This window comes from Aphelocoma coerulescens (assembly GCF_041296385.1).
Source record: "Aphelocoma coerulescens isolate FSJ_1873_10779 chromosome W unlocalized genomic scaffold, UR_Acoe_1.0 ChrW_unloc_scaf_2, whole genome shotgun sequence".
In the NCBI taxonomy this organism is placed as follows: Eukaryota; Metazoa; Chordata; class Aves; order Passeriformes; family Corvidae; genus Aphelocoma; species Aphelocoma coerulescens.
This window is the reverse complement of record NW_027184081.1, coordinates 8,646,386-8,663,311: the sequence shown is the minus strand read 5'-3', so window position 1 is coordinate 8,663,311 and position 16,926 is coordinate 8,646,386. Positions and strand designations below refer to the sequence as shown.

Below are 16,926 nucleotides of genomic sequence, written 5' to 3'. Positions count from 1 at the left end.
AGAGCCAAGCTGCTCCGGCTGCCCACAGCAGGGCAGTGGGGGGGTTCCACGGCTGGAACAGGTCCATCGACTCCAGGATGGTCATGGCCCGGCCTGGCCTGGCCCAAGCAGGGCCTGGCCGGGCCCACGGGACCCTGCACAGGGCCTGCAGCCACCTGTCCCAGCACCCGAAACGAGAGAGAGCTTGGGGGTGGGAGTTTGTCTATTCTTAAGTGTGTATCACAGAGGCGGTCACAATTTTAAGTGGCTTAAAGAATTGTCCATATTCAAACTGGCCATCTGATAGGTTCTATTAGGTCATGGGGGGAAGCTGTAAGAAGAACATCACTTCCGAGACTCAGCTGGCTAACCTATGACACAAAGTAATTAAATCCAACCCAAAATGTAATTAGTACAGGTTTTTTCACTTTCCTTCAAGCCCTTCATTGAGTGCCACTAATTATTTGTGCCGGTTTAGACAAATTTGGAGGAAAATATCCTCTGATAGAAGGCAGGTGACAACCAGCCCTCCCCCACCAGGTTTGGAAAAAAAAACTTTTTCCTCTGAGAAAAGTGAAAGAGTTAAAAAACCTATTTATTTAACAAACACTCAGGAAAAGGATAATAATGCTAAATAATAAAACCTCTCGCTGTAGAGAGAAACCTGGGAAGATTTCAGAGTCCTTCTGTAGGTGTGGTCTCTCTCCTCCTCCTCCTCGCTGTGTCGGTGTGGGCCCACCTCCGGGCCCTCGGTGGAAAATTCTCTCAGTGTGTTCTGATGTTGAAACAGTCCAGAAGAGAAGAAGGGAAAAACCGAAGTCCCAGGAAAACAAAGTTCAACTTTCTGCCTCCCTCTGGAGAAAAGGAGCTGAAAGCTGGCTGAAAAGCAAGAAGGGTGCTTCCTCCGCTCTTGGTACCGCAGCAGGAGAACGCAGATCAGTGTGTATCTGTGTCCTTGAACAACTTATTTGAAAAGTTCACTCAGTTTTTCCTCTCCCTCCTCTCAGGCTCAGTTTAAAGGCACAGAAAGGCACAAAATTAATTTCTGGGCATAGAGCAGTGATAGGGGATACACATCATAAAGTAACCCTAAGACAATGTTTAATGCAGCTATGTTATGAATAAGCTGCAAATTCAGATCTGGACTCTCTTGAAGAATAAAATTACTTGAAAATCAAATATGTGCAATTTAGAAATTCTATCTATGTTTCTTTACAGGATATTGCTTGTGTTTTCTTTAAATGTATCCAGGAATTTAAATGGCATTAAAAATGCAATAAATTTGTTCTCATCTGTTTAATCTGGGCCATGTTTGTTGCCACCTAGGGACAGCAGATCTTTAAAGAGCAATTTAAGGGGATAGAAATTGGTGCTGCTTTCCTAACTGATGTATGCCTTTTTTGACTCAGAGGGCTTTTGATAGCATTTGCTAACAACTTACTGGAAAGCTACCATTTGCAAATCCGGTGCTATGGAAATTAGCTAAAGCAGCTAGGTAGTTATTTGCAGGATGTATGTTCAAGGTGATTGTGGGTATTCACATGATTTTCAAATGTTTATGCAGCTAACCACACCTTGCCTCTTTATCTTTGTCACTGCCACCCTCCTGTTGTGTTCATGGCATCTTACTTTATTTGACCTTGCTGACTTAATCTTGATCACTTAGCTAGGTTCTGATAAGTCTGTCGTGTCTTGACAGCCTGCTTCAGAGAACCATTTACTTTAGGGGTAGGCCAGAGACTAACAACCGTAGTAGCTTTGCACCACAATACTGTCTCAGTACATGGTCTACAGAGAGGTTGATTTCACTTACAGCTGGGAAGATGGCAATCATGAAGGTGCAGGATGGCTGTTGGGGCTGTTTGTTCCATTAATACTACTAGGTGGAGGAAATCTCTATTCAGACAGAGATTAGTTAAGGAAAATAATCTGTGCCAAAGACTCTAGATTAGCAACTGGAAACAAGAGGCGTGGGTTGGATTGGAAATTGTTATTGACCTTTTACTATGGCTGTGGGATTAACTATAATAAATGATTTGGAAAAGGGTGGAGTCCACTTTATCACAATGAATTCAATAAAAATGTTCAAAATTAGTATGATTTTTGTTATAATAATTCTTGATAGTGAAGATTTCCCTTAATCGTCCTTTTAAATTCTCATTTGAATTTTGTCACATCTATATTTAGCTCATTAGTTTTACAGAGTGAACCAAAGATATAATTCTTTTGGTTAATTTTTTTTAATCAGCTGACTTAATCTAGTTTCCTCTTGCTGGCTTCCTTCCGACCTTACTATATTGCTGTAAATCTCAGACATGATATTTGATATAATTTTAGTTTAATTCTTAGGTGAAAAGCTTTTAATTTCTGCTGTTTGATAATAATGTAATTAAATGTATTTAATCCCTCAGATGTCTCAGACACAATTCTAAGGCGATTGTAGACATAGTTAGCTTCAAACACTTTCACTAGAGCAATCCAGGTTTTTCCTTTAATATATAAAATCATAGAATATCCTGAGTTGGAAGGGACCCATAAGGATCATTGAAGTCCAACTCCATGTAGGAAAAGACATTTGCCCAGTTCAAAGAAAATTATTTCCTGAAAGGCAGTTGGCTAACTTATCTGGATTTCAAAGTACCTTTTAAATGGAGAAAAGGAACATGCATACTCTTCTGGGTTTTGAAGATATTTCTGTTGAATTAGACAGTTTCTAGTTTTAGAATGCTTCAAACTTGTTACTGAGTTTTCTTTGGTTAGTCAAACTCCATCTTTAAAGAAAGCTAGTTAAAAGAATAGATGGTTGTTTTTATAGAGCTTGGAATTAATAGTGATAATAGAGCTTGTGCAATGTGACTAATTAAATAATATAGTTATTATTGAGTGAAATCAACTTTTAGGTAATGAAGAAAAATTGATTTGGGGATTGAACTGAAAAGTAACCTTCAAATCTATAAGGCATGGGAGGGTATCTGATCTGATGGTTATAGTACATAAAGACAGCTCACATGATTTTTTTTTGTGCAAGTCACCAGATGTGGGTTTTTTTCATTTGTAATTCTACTAAATGTGAAAGCTGTTGATCACAATTGCAAAACTGTTACTTATTCTAGTGAATGTCTCTTGTCTTAAATGGAAAAGACAAGGATTATCTGTTAATTATATAACATATTTGAACAGTTGACTGGCATACAAGAGATGATACATTTTACATAGACAATTAAGGCAGATAATGTTTGAAGACCTACTGGAAGGAGAAAGGGATGGCAAAATGACATTCTAATAAAGTATTTAGGTATTGAATGGAGCTCATGAGGACTTGAGAACAAAAATCCCAAATGCTAAATCTTACAAATTTCCCCAGTCATTGAACCATTAGGTGTTTTGTTTGGGTTTTTTTGACAGAAACACCACCTCCAGGGTATATCAGTGAAGATGGAGAAACAAATGACCTGCAGTTGAACCAAAGCATGGATACAGGTAACTACTTTCAAAACTTGGGATTACTAGCTGTGAGCTGTGATCCCTCTGCATAGCAGCATGAATTCAGCCTAAAAGATGATGGCAATTTTCCTCTGTACAACCTGGTGTTTTCTGTTTAAAATATCACTTTCAGTCTTTAGTGAACAAATTAATATTTTGTTAGGGGAATGTTTTTAAAACATTCTGTGCCATATTAAGTACATTACATTTGCTTTGTAACAAAAGCATACAGGTCTAATTGTCTTCATCAGATTTTAATAGCTGATTTGTTTTAACCATCCCCAACTTTATCTTCTGAAACAGGTTAATTGAAGCAATATGCCTGTTGGCCTAAACAAGTTACAGACTCTGAATTTTGAGAACCTGTCTCTTACCTCTGGCACCTTATCACTTCTGCCATGTTTCAAATCAATTATTGTATGGAAGGCTCTATGGAAAGAGTAGTAGAAATATTAAGCATCCATGCCTTTGTATGAAAGAGTTTCTAGATTATGTGGTTGGCTTTAGACTTGGTCAAAGAACAGTTAATGTGCTGGATAAGAACATCCTGCTATGTGCTGGCAGACAAGTGTATTTGGTTAGCTAATGTTAGCAATCTTTTTCAGTTAGTTGGAATCAACTGCACCAGTTTCCGAAAGAACTGCAATATTTTCCCACTATGTGATAATGGCTACCTTAATTTAAAAAGCCTGATATCAGCAATCATTGTAGGAATGATTCTGTGCAAAGCCTCTTTGTATTTTGTCTACTAGTGCACAAATTGTGTTGGAGAGTTCATGTTTTTCTAAATTTTTTCCTTCCTCCTTCCAGGAAAGAATAATCTCAAATGAGGAAATCCAGCTTGTTCTTCTAGAGATAAACCCTCTCCTTTGAGAATAGAGGCAATATCTTGCTTGTCTCATCCACTTTTTCTTAGCTTTTTTTCCACTGAATTTGGGAAGAAGTCACTACCTTCTCACTGGGCTGAAGCACCTCTCTTATGAAGACAGGCTGAGAGAGTTGGGGTTGTCCAGCCTGGAGAAGAGAAGGCTCCAGGGAGACCTTAGAGCACCATCCAGTACCTAAAGTGGCTACAAGAGAGCTGGAGAGGGACTTTGGATGAGGGCATGGAGTGATAGGACAAGGGGGAATGTCTTCAAACTGATAGAGGACAGGGTTAGATTAGGTATTGGGAAGAAATTCTTTCCTGTGAAGGTGGTGAGGCACTGGCACAGGTTGTCCAGAGAAGCTATGTCTGCCCCATCCCTGGAAGTGTTCAAGGCCAGGTTGGATGGGGCTTTAAGTAACCTGGTCTAGTGGAAGGTGTCCCTGCCCATGGCAGGGGGGGTGGAACGACGAGATGGTCTTGAAGGTCCCTTCCAATCCAAACCACTCTATGATTCTGTGACAAGCACATAAATAAAGTTATGTTCAGAGAGTGTTCATGAAGTGAAAGCTCTGCCAAATACAACACTAAGATGTTAATTAAGTCTTTATGAGGAGGGGTAGGGTCCCATGAGTCTGGAAAATTAAATGCAGTCTTATTCTCAATAAGTGTGTGATATGCTGGAAAAGTGGTGTTAGGATTTCTGAGGTTTCTTATTCTGAAGAATTTCAGTGTAAAACTATATCTAGATAATGGTTATTCCTACTTATCTGAAATAACAAGAGTCATTTACTCTGAAACAATCTGTATTGCTTCAACAGGATCTCCAGCAGAGCTGTCTCCTAGTAGTCTTTCTCCAGTTAATCATAGCCTGGGTAAGGTGGAAATACTTTTAATTGTTTCTCTGTGTGATGACTCTTCTTTATGTTCATATTACATTAAAACCGAAAACGTACTTTAAAAAAATAAGAACTGTATTAGGAGGAGACTGTTGGGTTGACTTCCTGATGATAAACATAATAGGGCTGGGTAAATAACTTCTTAACTACTACTCTATTTCTGTAACTGTTGAGTTCCTAGCAAAGAGAAAGAATAATATGGTTGTGTGTGCAGGACTAGCATTTATAAAATAAATAGTTTAAAGGATGTTAGCCAATCCATAGTGCTGCCCAGACTTGCTGACTCCCTTGTATATATGTTCTGCTGCTCTTCTCGTGTACTGTTTCACCTGTAACTGCAACACAATCATTGGTCCCACATTAGTTGCCCACCTGCTTTGATCAGGTGCTATTGCTGTGTATTTGTATAAATGCTTCAGGAAGATCAGATTCCCCTGGGTTTGTTTAAGGAATGATGACAGAAAAATGCTGTTCAGAACGCTTAGTAAGTAATTAGGATAGGTAAAAAGGGGAAGCAGCTCAGGAAAAGCTGAAGATGCACAGGGAAGATACTGAGCTCTCATAGGGGAGAGTAAAAGGAGCTTAGAACTACTTTTAGATAAAGAGATGGTATAAGATCTAGTGTAATACAAGGAAACATAATTTTCATATTAATATATTTTCCTTTGTGGGGTTCAGTGTTTGATAGTTCAATCTTTTCTTTATCATTGCCAAAATGTTTGCAAGTTACAGAAAAGCAACAGAAATGTCTCAACATCTGGCACTCACAGCAGCATTAGCTTAATTATCTTGCCAAGCAAAATGCAAGTACTGAACTAAATGAGCTGTGGTCAGATTAGATCACCCCTTCTTCCCCTCCTCCTTCCTTTGTGTGAAAGTCTAAATTCCATTCTGTTTACTGGAGTAGGTAAAAATGACAGCAAGTAAAATATAATTTGAGGAGATTACTACTGTTGTTTCTGGGAGAGACAAATAGCAGGGCAGATAGATTTCTTTTCAGCATCGAATTCTGTATTAATCTTGTCTTTTAATTTTTTTTTTTTAGACTTGCAACCAGTTACTTACTCGGAGCCTGCGTTTTGGTGTTCAATAGCATATTATGAATTGAATCAGAGGGTGGGAGAAACCTTCCATGCATCCCAGCCTTCCCTGACTGTAGATGGCTTTACAGATCCATCAAATTCAGAACGATTTTGTCTAGGTTTGCTTTCCAATGTAAACAGAAATGCTACAGTGGAAATGACAAGGCGACACATAGGTAAAGATCTCTGATCTTTAACTTCATTTTAGACATTAAATTATCTGGAATGATCCAGGTAGGATGAGCAGATCTGTGTTTTGGGTTCCTTTCACCCTTGTGCAGTCAGCCATAGAACTTCTCTCTTGTGGCTTGCCAAAGAGAGCTTGATCTCTCTTGCTAAGGACAGAAGCAGAAAGATAGAGAGGTCACTGCTTCTGAAATTGGGGAGAAATATAGCTGCTTCTGTTACCACAGCCTGTTGCAATTGGGAAGAGATGTAGTGATGGCTAGAGCTGAAAGGAGCTCCCTTTCCTCCATCAGTAGTCACTAAACTGGTGGCAGCAGCAGTCACACAACTGTCAGGATGCAAGCGGCACAGGAGGAAGCCACTCAACTGTAGAGGATTTCTGTTGCTCATGTTGCTGTTCTCTGCCTTCTGGAAAAAGATGATGCACCAAAGTATCCCAAGGGGCAGGTTTTTGGCTTTCAGGCTCCTCGTTAGACTGCTCTGCCCTAGGTAGCATTTGTATTCAGAGTTGCTTATAATTGAAATTTAAGCTTTAATTGCAAAATATTAGCATGTTGCTTAGTTTATCCTAATTTATAAAATGCAGAATGAACATTGGTAGTACTTGAATGCTTTTCTGAAATGGGAAAACCTGCAGTTAACATGCTGTTTTGACATGATTAAGATTTTCTTTGTAATGGTTAGTAAAGAATATTGTTTTCTACAATGCAGTGTCTTGGCTTTAGGTTCTTCAATAAATTACCCTTTTTTTTTTCTGAATTCTTTTATTTAGCAACACTCATGAGGTTTTTTGGTTTGATTTTTAGTAAAAATTTCAACCTCTTTAGTAGAACCTTCTGATTTCCTCTATGCTAAATCCAAATGCTTGTCTAATAAAAATTTAGATGTGCAGAAGCCCAAGCTAAGCCTGTGCTAACTGATCAAAATGATCAATGATGAGGAAAAGCAAAAATGTAAGGAGCTCTCACTTTTTTTAATAGAGCAATTCACATTTTGTTTGAAAAAATGTTTTAAAGAAAAGGGGGAATAGAAACTATGGCCTTTAAAGAGCCTGTTAATTATAAATAGCTTTCTTTGAGAGCTCAGTTGTGCATTACTTATCTTCTGCTAGAAATAACCCATGCAGGGTTTTTTTCCACTCAGAGAGAGAGAACAAAATCACAATTTAAAAGTGAACAATAATAATTCTTATGTTGTAATAGGGCTAAATGAAGTCCTGTTGGTTTTGTTCAAGTAGTACAGAGAAAGGGGTATGCAGTGGGTTGTGAAATAGTGTGGGTGCGTGTAAGCAGAGAGTGTTGAAGTGGTACAATGTTTTCCTTTTTTGCCATAGTGGCCTGTGCTGCTTCATATACAATGCTTTAATACTAGCACAAGTTTTAACTCTGTTGAACCTAATATTTTTATTTCAATTCTGGTATTTCTTTAAGTAAAAAGTTATTTGGTAATGAACATTGCTTTCTAATTTGGATTTGGTTACAAGCCATTACATGGCTAGAAAATTCTATCTCACTCCTGACCAAAAATTATTCTGCTTCTCCTTCAAATATTGTGTGTTCATGGGAGGAAAAATGCGAGTTAATTGTGTTCTGCTCCTGCTACAGCTTTCAGCCCAGCACTGTTGTCCTGTAGATAATTGATTTCTGTTTCTGTTATGAAGAAAAACCTTGGCCTTCTCTGAAACAAAATACTCTCTTGTTTGTTAATCTGCTTGGGTCATATCATTACTAGAGTTCCTTTGAATTTTGCTACAGGAAGGGGAGTACGTCTGTATTACATTGGTGGAGAAGTTTTTGCTGAGTGCTTAAGTGATAGCGCGATTTTTGTTCAGAGCCCCAACTGTAATCAAAGATATGGCTGGCATCCTGCAACTGTGTGCAAAATTCCACCAGGTTAGTAGCTTACCAAAGGTCTTGTGTAAAAATATTCAGTGAATGTATTCAGTGGACATTTGCTTTCCTTTTCATAGTTTCTTCATAGTTTTGGGCTTCTGTGTAGCAAACACAAGTATTCATTGATTGATTGATTGTACTCTTTGGACTTTTTTTTCTTTTTAGGATGCAACCTAAAAATCTTTAATAACCAAGAATTCGCTGCTCTTCTGGCTCAATCTGTGAATCAGGGTTTTGAAGCAGTTTATCAACTTACTAGAATGTGTACCATAAGAATGAGCTTTGTTAAAGGATGGGGAGCTGAATACAGGTAAGAAACTTGTTTTTAATTTTAGAGTTAATTTTTCTTCTTTCCCTAATGCACTATTTCTGTCTGGTTTGAAAGCTGTACCTACAGGCTTCTTACTGCTACTGTAGACATACTGTCTGCAAGTTGAACCCCATATTTTCCTTTTTCTCCCTCATCAGCTATTCAGTTTTTAAGTTATAAAGACCAGAAAGTGATTTTAGTACTACAGTCAGCTGTTGAGCAAGGAATGTTATCAAAGTTCTGTTTCCTCGCTTGGTTCTGCTTGCTTGCTTATTATAGAAAAATCACTGACAATATCTAGAACTTTCACAGTTTGTGCTGTGAGATTATTTGCTGTTTGTTAGATGTACAGTCATTTTGGTCTCTGTCCTGTTCTGTGTGGAGTATAATGAGTTCATTAAGTTGTGGTGAGGGATGCAGTTGATAGTATCTTACAGAAAGAATTGAAGTCATTTGGAGTGCATTCTGCAGAATGAAACAGCTGGAGAACATGCATTTAAGGGATGACAAATATTTTGGAACTTGGAAAAAACTTTGTGGGTGTAAGAAGACTGTTTATGTAGTAAAACTGCTAAAAAATGTTTTGAGTGGAAAAAATAGCCTTTTATCTGATTTTTTAATATATTTCAATTGTATTCTTTATTTAAACAAATTCCTTAAACCTCTCTAGAAATTGTCCCCTGAAAGAATGAAGTCTGACATATCAATACCCTATTGTAATACATAATGACTTTTTAAAAATCCATATAATTTCTGAGGTTGAATAATGGTGTGTAGGTTCCACTCTGAATCTTGGGGGTTTGCTTTTTTATCTGCTCTTGAAATATATGCATGTAAATAGCAGCATCAGTATGTGGGGGAGGCTTCTCAGATAAATGAAACCAATTTTGTAGAAGTCTAATTGGATGAAATGAGAAATTTGAGTAATGGAATAAATTGGTACCTCTTTGTTAGTAAGAGATACACAAAAAAGAATGTGGCTCAAGTTTAAAGAACTATTGGATTTGTCTCAAAAGAAGTATATATACACTTACACATAAATACAACATTCAAATCAGAACAGAAGAGGCTTAATCAGTCAGATTATATGGAGACAATTTGAAGTGAATGGCGTGTAAGTGCTGAATTAAAACAGTGGGGAGCCTTTTGGTAAATTTGTTTCTAAGGAGGGAGAATGTTTGTTGTTAGTAGTCTATAAACTGTTCAGAGATCATAGGATTAAAAATACTGCAGTGCAAACTCTTCCAGAACACCACAAAAACTGATTACTGGCATAATGCTGAACTAGTTACTTTGCATCTCTATTAAAGATGATGCTAATAAAGTATTGATGCACAAAACCTGTAAGTTATGCTGCAGTTGTGATTAAAGCAAGAATAGGTTGCTCCTGCAAACACAGCCTTGAATTTAAATGAATGTAGTCTGAATTGTCAAAATAGACCAGGAGGCACTGCAAAATCCATCGTTCTTGTTAAAACTTCTGTGCTTCATCATTATGTCAAAAAGGTTTCTTTTAGAACAGGCTTGGGCAAAGCCAAAGCATTACTTACACTTTATGCTATGTGGGTAAATGCATAGGTATGGCAAAATGATACATTTTGTTTATTTACCAAGCTTATAAGCTTGGTAGACGAAATAGTTTACAACTTTTTGCTCAACATATGTTTGCTAGAATTGAGGATGGTGGTAGAAGTTCAGATCAGCAGTCAAGTGTTCATGTTATCACAACTATCCAGGTCTAGGATCATCTTCTGAAGAAAGTTCAGTAGAGAGGTAATTACAGCAAACAGACTTAGTGATATGAGAACTGGAAATCTGTGGGTAGAAGAGGCTGAGTTTTAGCTTTGAAACAGCTGCTAAGCAACTGTTGCTATTTTATCAACTTCTGCCAGTGTAGTGCAAAGCTAGGGTTGTTGAACAGAACCAGTTATAAAATTCTGAGGAAGCATGTTGTGGAACACATTGTAGGGGAGTTAACAGCATTGGAATAATGAACTTCCTTCTTTGGGAAAGGATTCGAGACTAAATGGAATTATATTTCCTGTGGTTTAGGTTGTTTCTATTGGATCGCTTTAATTTTGGCGTAGGCATTTGGGGCTAAGATAACAATGTTTTTCAGAGTGCTGAGAGTGCACAGACCCCAGCTCCTTTCTTTTCCTAGAAAATATGAAATCACTGGCAACTTTGGAAATTCATCTTCTTTCTGGCTTAATTTTTCTGCCTTTTCAGTTCCTTTGTTTATATAAACAGATTTCCTTAAAGCAAAGGGTTGCAGTGCCAACAGTAAAAATGAAGGGGCTGGGTTTGTGTCTGACTAATCTGCTGCCTTTGAATCTTAATGCCTTCTTGCTTTGACTTTGGGATAGCTAGAATTACTAGGAAAAACTGGCTTAGCAACATTAGTCTTGGCAGTCTAGTTGGGGAAAACTCCCATGCCTGGAGCAGGTACAGTGAAAAAACCAGGATTTTTCAGGCAGAGTATGTCTGATACTGATTTTTTACTTTGGAGATGAGAAGGAAAATTTTTGAACAGGTCTCTGAAACAAGGATATATGGGAGAGTGAATGAAGTTGTTTTGATTGTCAGCCCTTCAGTTTTACTGAGACTTGCTATATGGTGTTTAATTAATTCTATTGTGAAAAATTATAGGTAAGTTTATATAGAAGACAATGGAAACACAATTTTTATTTTGGTTGTTTGTGTGAGAATGTTGCAGTACAAAACACATGTAGAAGTGTAAGATTACAGAAAATTGGAGATAAACATTTAGTGTTCCTTTGAGATGGCATCAGTTAGCACAGTATAACCAAACACTGTGTTTTGACATAGTGTTTCTGATGTCTAGCAGCTTCCTTATACATTTATCTTGTCATTTGCTCCGAAGAAGCCAGACCTTATGATCATCATAGCATTGTGCTGTTTGGCCATGCTGATAGCGCAGAGTCAAGTGTTTCTATTCTGTATTTCTCAGTAATTGTCTACAAAATTCAAACCCAGTTATGCATGCAGACTCTTTGAAGGTTGTGATGCAGCTGCACACAGCTGTGATGTGAACACTACATTGGTTGAACAATTTTTAGTTTTGAATTTCTTTTTAGATGTAAAGCTCTTGGTGTGGTACTTGAGGCGTACTTGAAGTAAATGCTGAAGCTCTTATTCTCCAGAGCAGAATATTCTTGATGTATTATGGACAAGCATGTAATTATTGATGTGTCTTACAGATGTGGAGTGTTTTGGAGTTTTTGTTGGGGTTATTTTTCTTCAAAGACTGTCTGAAAAAAGTTTAGTAGCAGTTATGGTAATGGTTGTGGATTTTTATCTTTCTGTGTACGATATATAGATGGAAACAAATTTGATTATATGATGGAGAACTTTATGGTAGCTAAAGCTGCTTTCTGACTTCCCTATTCTTTATTTTCTAGGCGGCAAACAGTAACAAGCACTCCTTGCTGGATTGAACTTCATCTGAATGGACCTCTACAATGGTTGGACAAAGTATTGACTCAGATGGGCTCCCCTTCAGTACGCTGCTCCAGCATGTCGTAAAACTCCTTCCTCTGTTACCAGTGGGCTAAATATCAAGTCTAATCAACAGACTTAATATAACACCTTGTCTGTCATAGTATTTGTGTGTGGTCCCCATGAACTGTTTACTATCTAAAAAGGTTTTTAAAAAAGAAAAAAAAAAAGAAAAACAGCACTTGAGGTCTCATCAATTAAAGCACCTTGTGGATTCTGTTTCCTATACTCTGCTACTAGATGAAAATTTAGTGTATAGAAATGTCTTTGTCAGAAAGATGGGACTGTTCTCAAGACTCTTAATGGTGTTTTTATTAGGTTTGTAATTGAGTGTCCTAATGGTTTATCAATAACATGAATAACTAAGTATATGTATAGGTAATGCCTCATGATCTTAAATATCACAGTATTGTGCGGTTCTGCATTTTAGTTCCCATAAATAGTTGTTTGGGTTTTTTTGATTTAGGTAAATCTCTTATAAAATTCCAAGACTCTACTCCCTTATTCTTTTATATTTTTTATATAAGCAGATTTTTGAGTTGTTCTAAACATAAAAAGCTCAACTTTTTGCTGCCTTCTTAAAGAAAATCCCTCAATTGGAAGGGAAAGAAATGTCTTGAGATTCGTCTGTGAAATCTTAAGACATTTTATATACTTAATGGGGCCTAAATCAATTCATATTATAAATTCCAAGTATCCATCACACTAAGAATCTACTTTTCGCTACCCATCTGAGTTGATTAATCTGGTGCCAGCATTATTGCTGGCAATGGTGTAATTTGGGACTTTTTTGTTTACCTTGAATCATTGAAGTCAGTGGTTTTTCTCATGGAATGAGAATTTATCATAGCATTGGATACTGGATTAAGTACACAAGGTTATTGGCTTACCCCTTACATCTGTATTTTTTCATTGAACAGATGTCACTAAAAATTGTGGGTTTTAGTTTTTGGAGGTAAATACCTTGAAAAACTCTTTCCCAAGGTAAACTACTTTTTCATATAGGTTTTAAATAGATGCATCTTCTTAATATATTTCAGTAACAGATTTTAAATTTCTGATCTGTGTGGCTTTGTATAGCTTACTTGCATACCAGATCATACACATTCATTGTCATAATGGGTCTTGTTATCAAAAGTAGTTGCTTCTGCAAAACCTCTAGGATAGGGGTTGCTGAGGTATGACCAGCAAAGGAGGACTTCTAGGTTCTTTGCGACAGTGCATGTTATTGTGAACCCTTGGACACTACAGCTGCACCATAATAAAAATATTCTGAAATATATTCTACAAATAAGTCTGGGTTGGGGATGGGTTGGGAAGCTGTATAGAAGGGTTATTCTGACTTGAAAAATATATATCTTACTAACAAGCTTGTGATCTAGCTGTCATTCTTTTGTTATTGTGGCAGTAGCAGGATTGTCTTTGTCTGTTTTTCCCATTGTTTCATCCATTACACTAGTACTGTACTTTGTAAGTACAGCTAGTGATAGCTTTTAGAACAAAAATGGGGCCAGTGTTACAGCTTTTAATCTGTTAACTGAATTGACAATAGTGATGGATATTTTTATGCCATAATGACTAGGGCATAGAAGCAATACCAAAAATCAAGCCTTGAAAAAGTGGGCCAGACACCTTTCAAAAATTGGCAAAGCCGTTACCAATTTATGCTAGTTTTACCACTAGACTAATGTATTGGTAGAACTTGTGAACCTAAGAAATGAGCTTCATGTGTGTTGCATTTGCCTAATATGTGAATACACTAATAAAACTTTTAATTCTCATGATGGTTGGGTTTTTTATTAATTGCTGTCTATATTTTCTGTTGAAGGTTAGGAGTCATTCTAACCCACCCAAATAAATGGCACAACTGTCCTGCATGTTGTGGCTGGAAAGGTATAGTTTAGACGTTAAAATCACTTCTCATACAGCCGTTGTGCAGGTTCTGGATCTATGTGTTTAGTGATACAGATTTCTGCTCTCAATCAAGTTTATTAAAGCAGTTGCTTTTTCCTACCACAATCAAATTGCATTCTACTAGCCCAGATGATTATTTTCACCTGTGAAACAGATAAGAGCAACTTGTCTGGGTGAAAGACTCCCATTGCATTTATGAGCAGTTTGCAGCTTGAATCAGTTGGATGACCTAATTCTCTAGTCCTCTTACTGTGGATTTCTGTATGTGTTCTTTCAGTTATGGCAATATTACTTGCTTTGCCTTGAACATTGTAATTAATAACCTTGACCATACCCTTTTTTTGGTGGGCACTTCCAAGTAGACAAGGACACCGCAGACATTATCTGTGGACCTGTGGTGCTGCCTGCATGCAAGGTGATCTCAGTCTATGTAGGTCATTTTTTTTAACTTCTGTTAGTACCACTAAGACATTGTCACCTGGAATTGATGTTTCAGCCACAGCTTAGTGGCACAAGGGAATTTATCTGCATTTGAAACATTTGCTTGCCTGTATTTCATTTAAATTCTTTTGTCAGTTCTTGAGTAACTTTACCTACTCCTGTTTCTTAATCCAGTGCCTTTCTGACTTATCCCACTGCTGTTCTGCTCTTCAAAATCTGACCAGTGCCTGCTCAAGCATCTTAATGCGGAATGCCTGTGGTATGTAAGGAATGTGACTTCATCCCTCTTCTCTTCTGCCAAAGTACTGATGTCCAAAGTACATATGAAGAGTAATTTTTTTTTTCAATGAGGCTGTTTTGTAAAATAAAATAGTTACCAAGCAGGGAGTACTCAAATGGAGATGCTTAAAGTATGGGTAGCCAGCTGCTTATCTGTATTGTGAAGCTGGAAAAACTCTGTATGTAATTGGTGCCTGTCTGGCACCACCAAGTTTGGACTGTGATTCTGTGACCCTGGTTTCTGATCTCTCTCTTGTCACTAGCCCTGTCTGAGCTTGATTTTCATAGTATTGCCAAAGCCAAGTAATCAAAAATCAGATAGTTGATGTAAAAACCCAGGCCTAAAAATTATTTTTGAGTTGCCTTTTGGCAACTTGGGTATGCTGAACTAACATTTAAGAACCCTTTTCCCTCCAAAGAAAAACTTGATTTCATTTCAATGTTGTTTCAGGGCTGAGGCTTTGAGAACAATGTCAAATGCCTGGACTCTTGTGGCTTTAAATTGTGAGAATTGATAATAGAGCATTTTCTCTGTGTATTTCCCCCTTTAGTGCATGTTTCCTATCTAGGTGGTAAGCTCTCTGCAACAGGAATTCTCCGCTGTTACCTTAGCATCTTGCATAGTACTTTGGCTTTCAGGTGCTGTTATATAAATCTAGAGCAGTGAGAGCTGTAGTGTTTTCCTGCTCTTATTCAGGACATTGTGCTTAATAAGAACTTAACCTCCTTGAGACTGATTGCAGACAAGCAGCATAAATAGTTTAATTTCAGACTACCTGTATAATCAGAACAGAGAGGTAAAGTTGGAATTTGGGGCTCTGAATTGCTCTCTGGTAGAGAACCTAGGCTGTTGGCTGAGGTGCCTGATTTAAATGCATTAAGTATGAATATCTGCCTGTCCTGGTTCTGGCCAGGACAGGGTTTATTTTTTCAGTAGCCAGGAGGGGGCATGGCTAGCATACAGAGGTTATTCTTTACAACCTCATGTCATTTTCTGGGAACAGGGGAAGGGGTCCCTTTGGGGTCATGTAGCATGGTGGGTGGGCGGGTATTGCCAGGCTCTGTGTGATGAACAAATCATGTGTGAATCATTCACCTCCCTCATACACTTTTGTTATTAATATTGTTGCTATTACTGGTTTTTTCCTTATTTCATTGCTGTTTCCAGTAAATTGTTCTTATCTCAACCCGTGATCTTTACCTTTTATGCTTCCAATTCTCCTCTCCAACCTGCCACAAGGGAAAGGGGGGAGGGAGCAAGTGGCGCATGGTTTGGAGTGTTTCAGTGGGAACCCTAAATTGGGGAATACCATTCCTAAACCATGACAGCCTTATTTGGCACCCAATTTGGGGCTCAAAGGGTTGAGATAACAACAGATTTTACCAGAGCAGGTTGGAACCAAATTTGATCTAAGCATTTGTTGTATTAGGTACACAGCCACTGGTCACAATGTTGCTTGGTCTGTTCACGTGGTTATGCTACCTAACCCTGTATATATTCTCATATATGCAACATGTGCTCCTTGTGATGAACTTTTTCAGAACAGGGAGAGGGATCCAGGAGTGTTTTGTTGATGTACTGTGCAATATCAGTTTATGACAGAACATCATGGGCAATGAAAGTCATTTGAGATGTCTTCAGTGTTTCCCTCCTGCCCTTACCTTGCATGCTACTTCTAGGAGTCCTTTAATAATCGTACCCAGCCTGTGAGGGGAACAGGGGAGGATGAATTTCCCCAGCTTTTCACCCCCTTTTCCTCCTTCAGGCCTGTTACAACAGGTTTTGAGAATTTTGAATTCCCTTTGGATGCTAAGGAAAGCGTGTTCTTGTTGCTGTCTGCCAGGTCTCCTCAGTGATGTCCACACCACGTTTAGAGTTACAAGAGAGTTTTAGGAAGGTCATTCAGAGATCTGCCCTGAGGGTGGATAATCATGAGTGGCATGGAAGGTGGGAGAAAATCAGCCAGCTTTTGAAGGACTATTCTGCTCCGATGGTTTGGAAGTTCACCTCTGAACAACTACAGGACCCTGATAAAGTGGCGGTATATTGGAAAGAAAAATGCTATGGCAGTTCCAG

The 16,926-nt window shown here is 38.0% G+C and overlaps 1 protein-coding gene across 1 annotated transcript in view; it reads left to right on the top strand.

Annotated features, from left to right (window-relative positions):
- The window catches only part of LOC138102840 (mothers against decapentaplegic homolog 2-like), a 121,844-nt gene extending 107,845 nt beyond the window's left edge, over nucleotides 1-13,999 (top strand). The window contains exons 6-11 of the mRNA XM_069000591.1: nucleotides 3,385-3,459; nucleotides 5,149-5,202; nucleotides 6,272-6,484; nucleotides 8,249-8,386; nucleotides 8,552-8,696; nucleotides 12,119-13,999. Coding sequence (XP_068856692.1) covers nucleotides 3,385-3,459; nucleotides 5,149-5,202; nucleotides 6,272-6,484; nucleotides 8,249-8,386; nucleotides 8,552-8,696; nucleotides 12,119-12,242 — 749 coding nt within the window. The 3' untranslated portion in view covers nucleotides 12,243-13,999. The remainder of the gene's footprint in view (nucleotides 1-3,384; nucleotides 3,460-5,148; nucleotides 5,203-6,271; nucleotides 6,485-8,248; nucleotides 8,387-8,551; nucleotides 8,697-12,118) is intronic.
- Nucleotides 14,000-16,926: the final 2,927 nt, after the last annotated feature.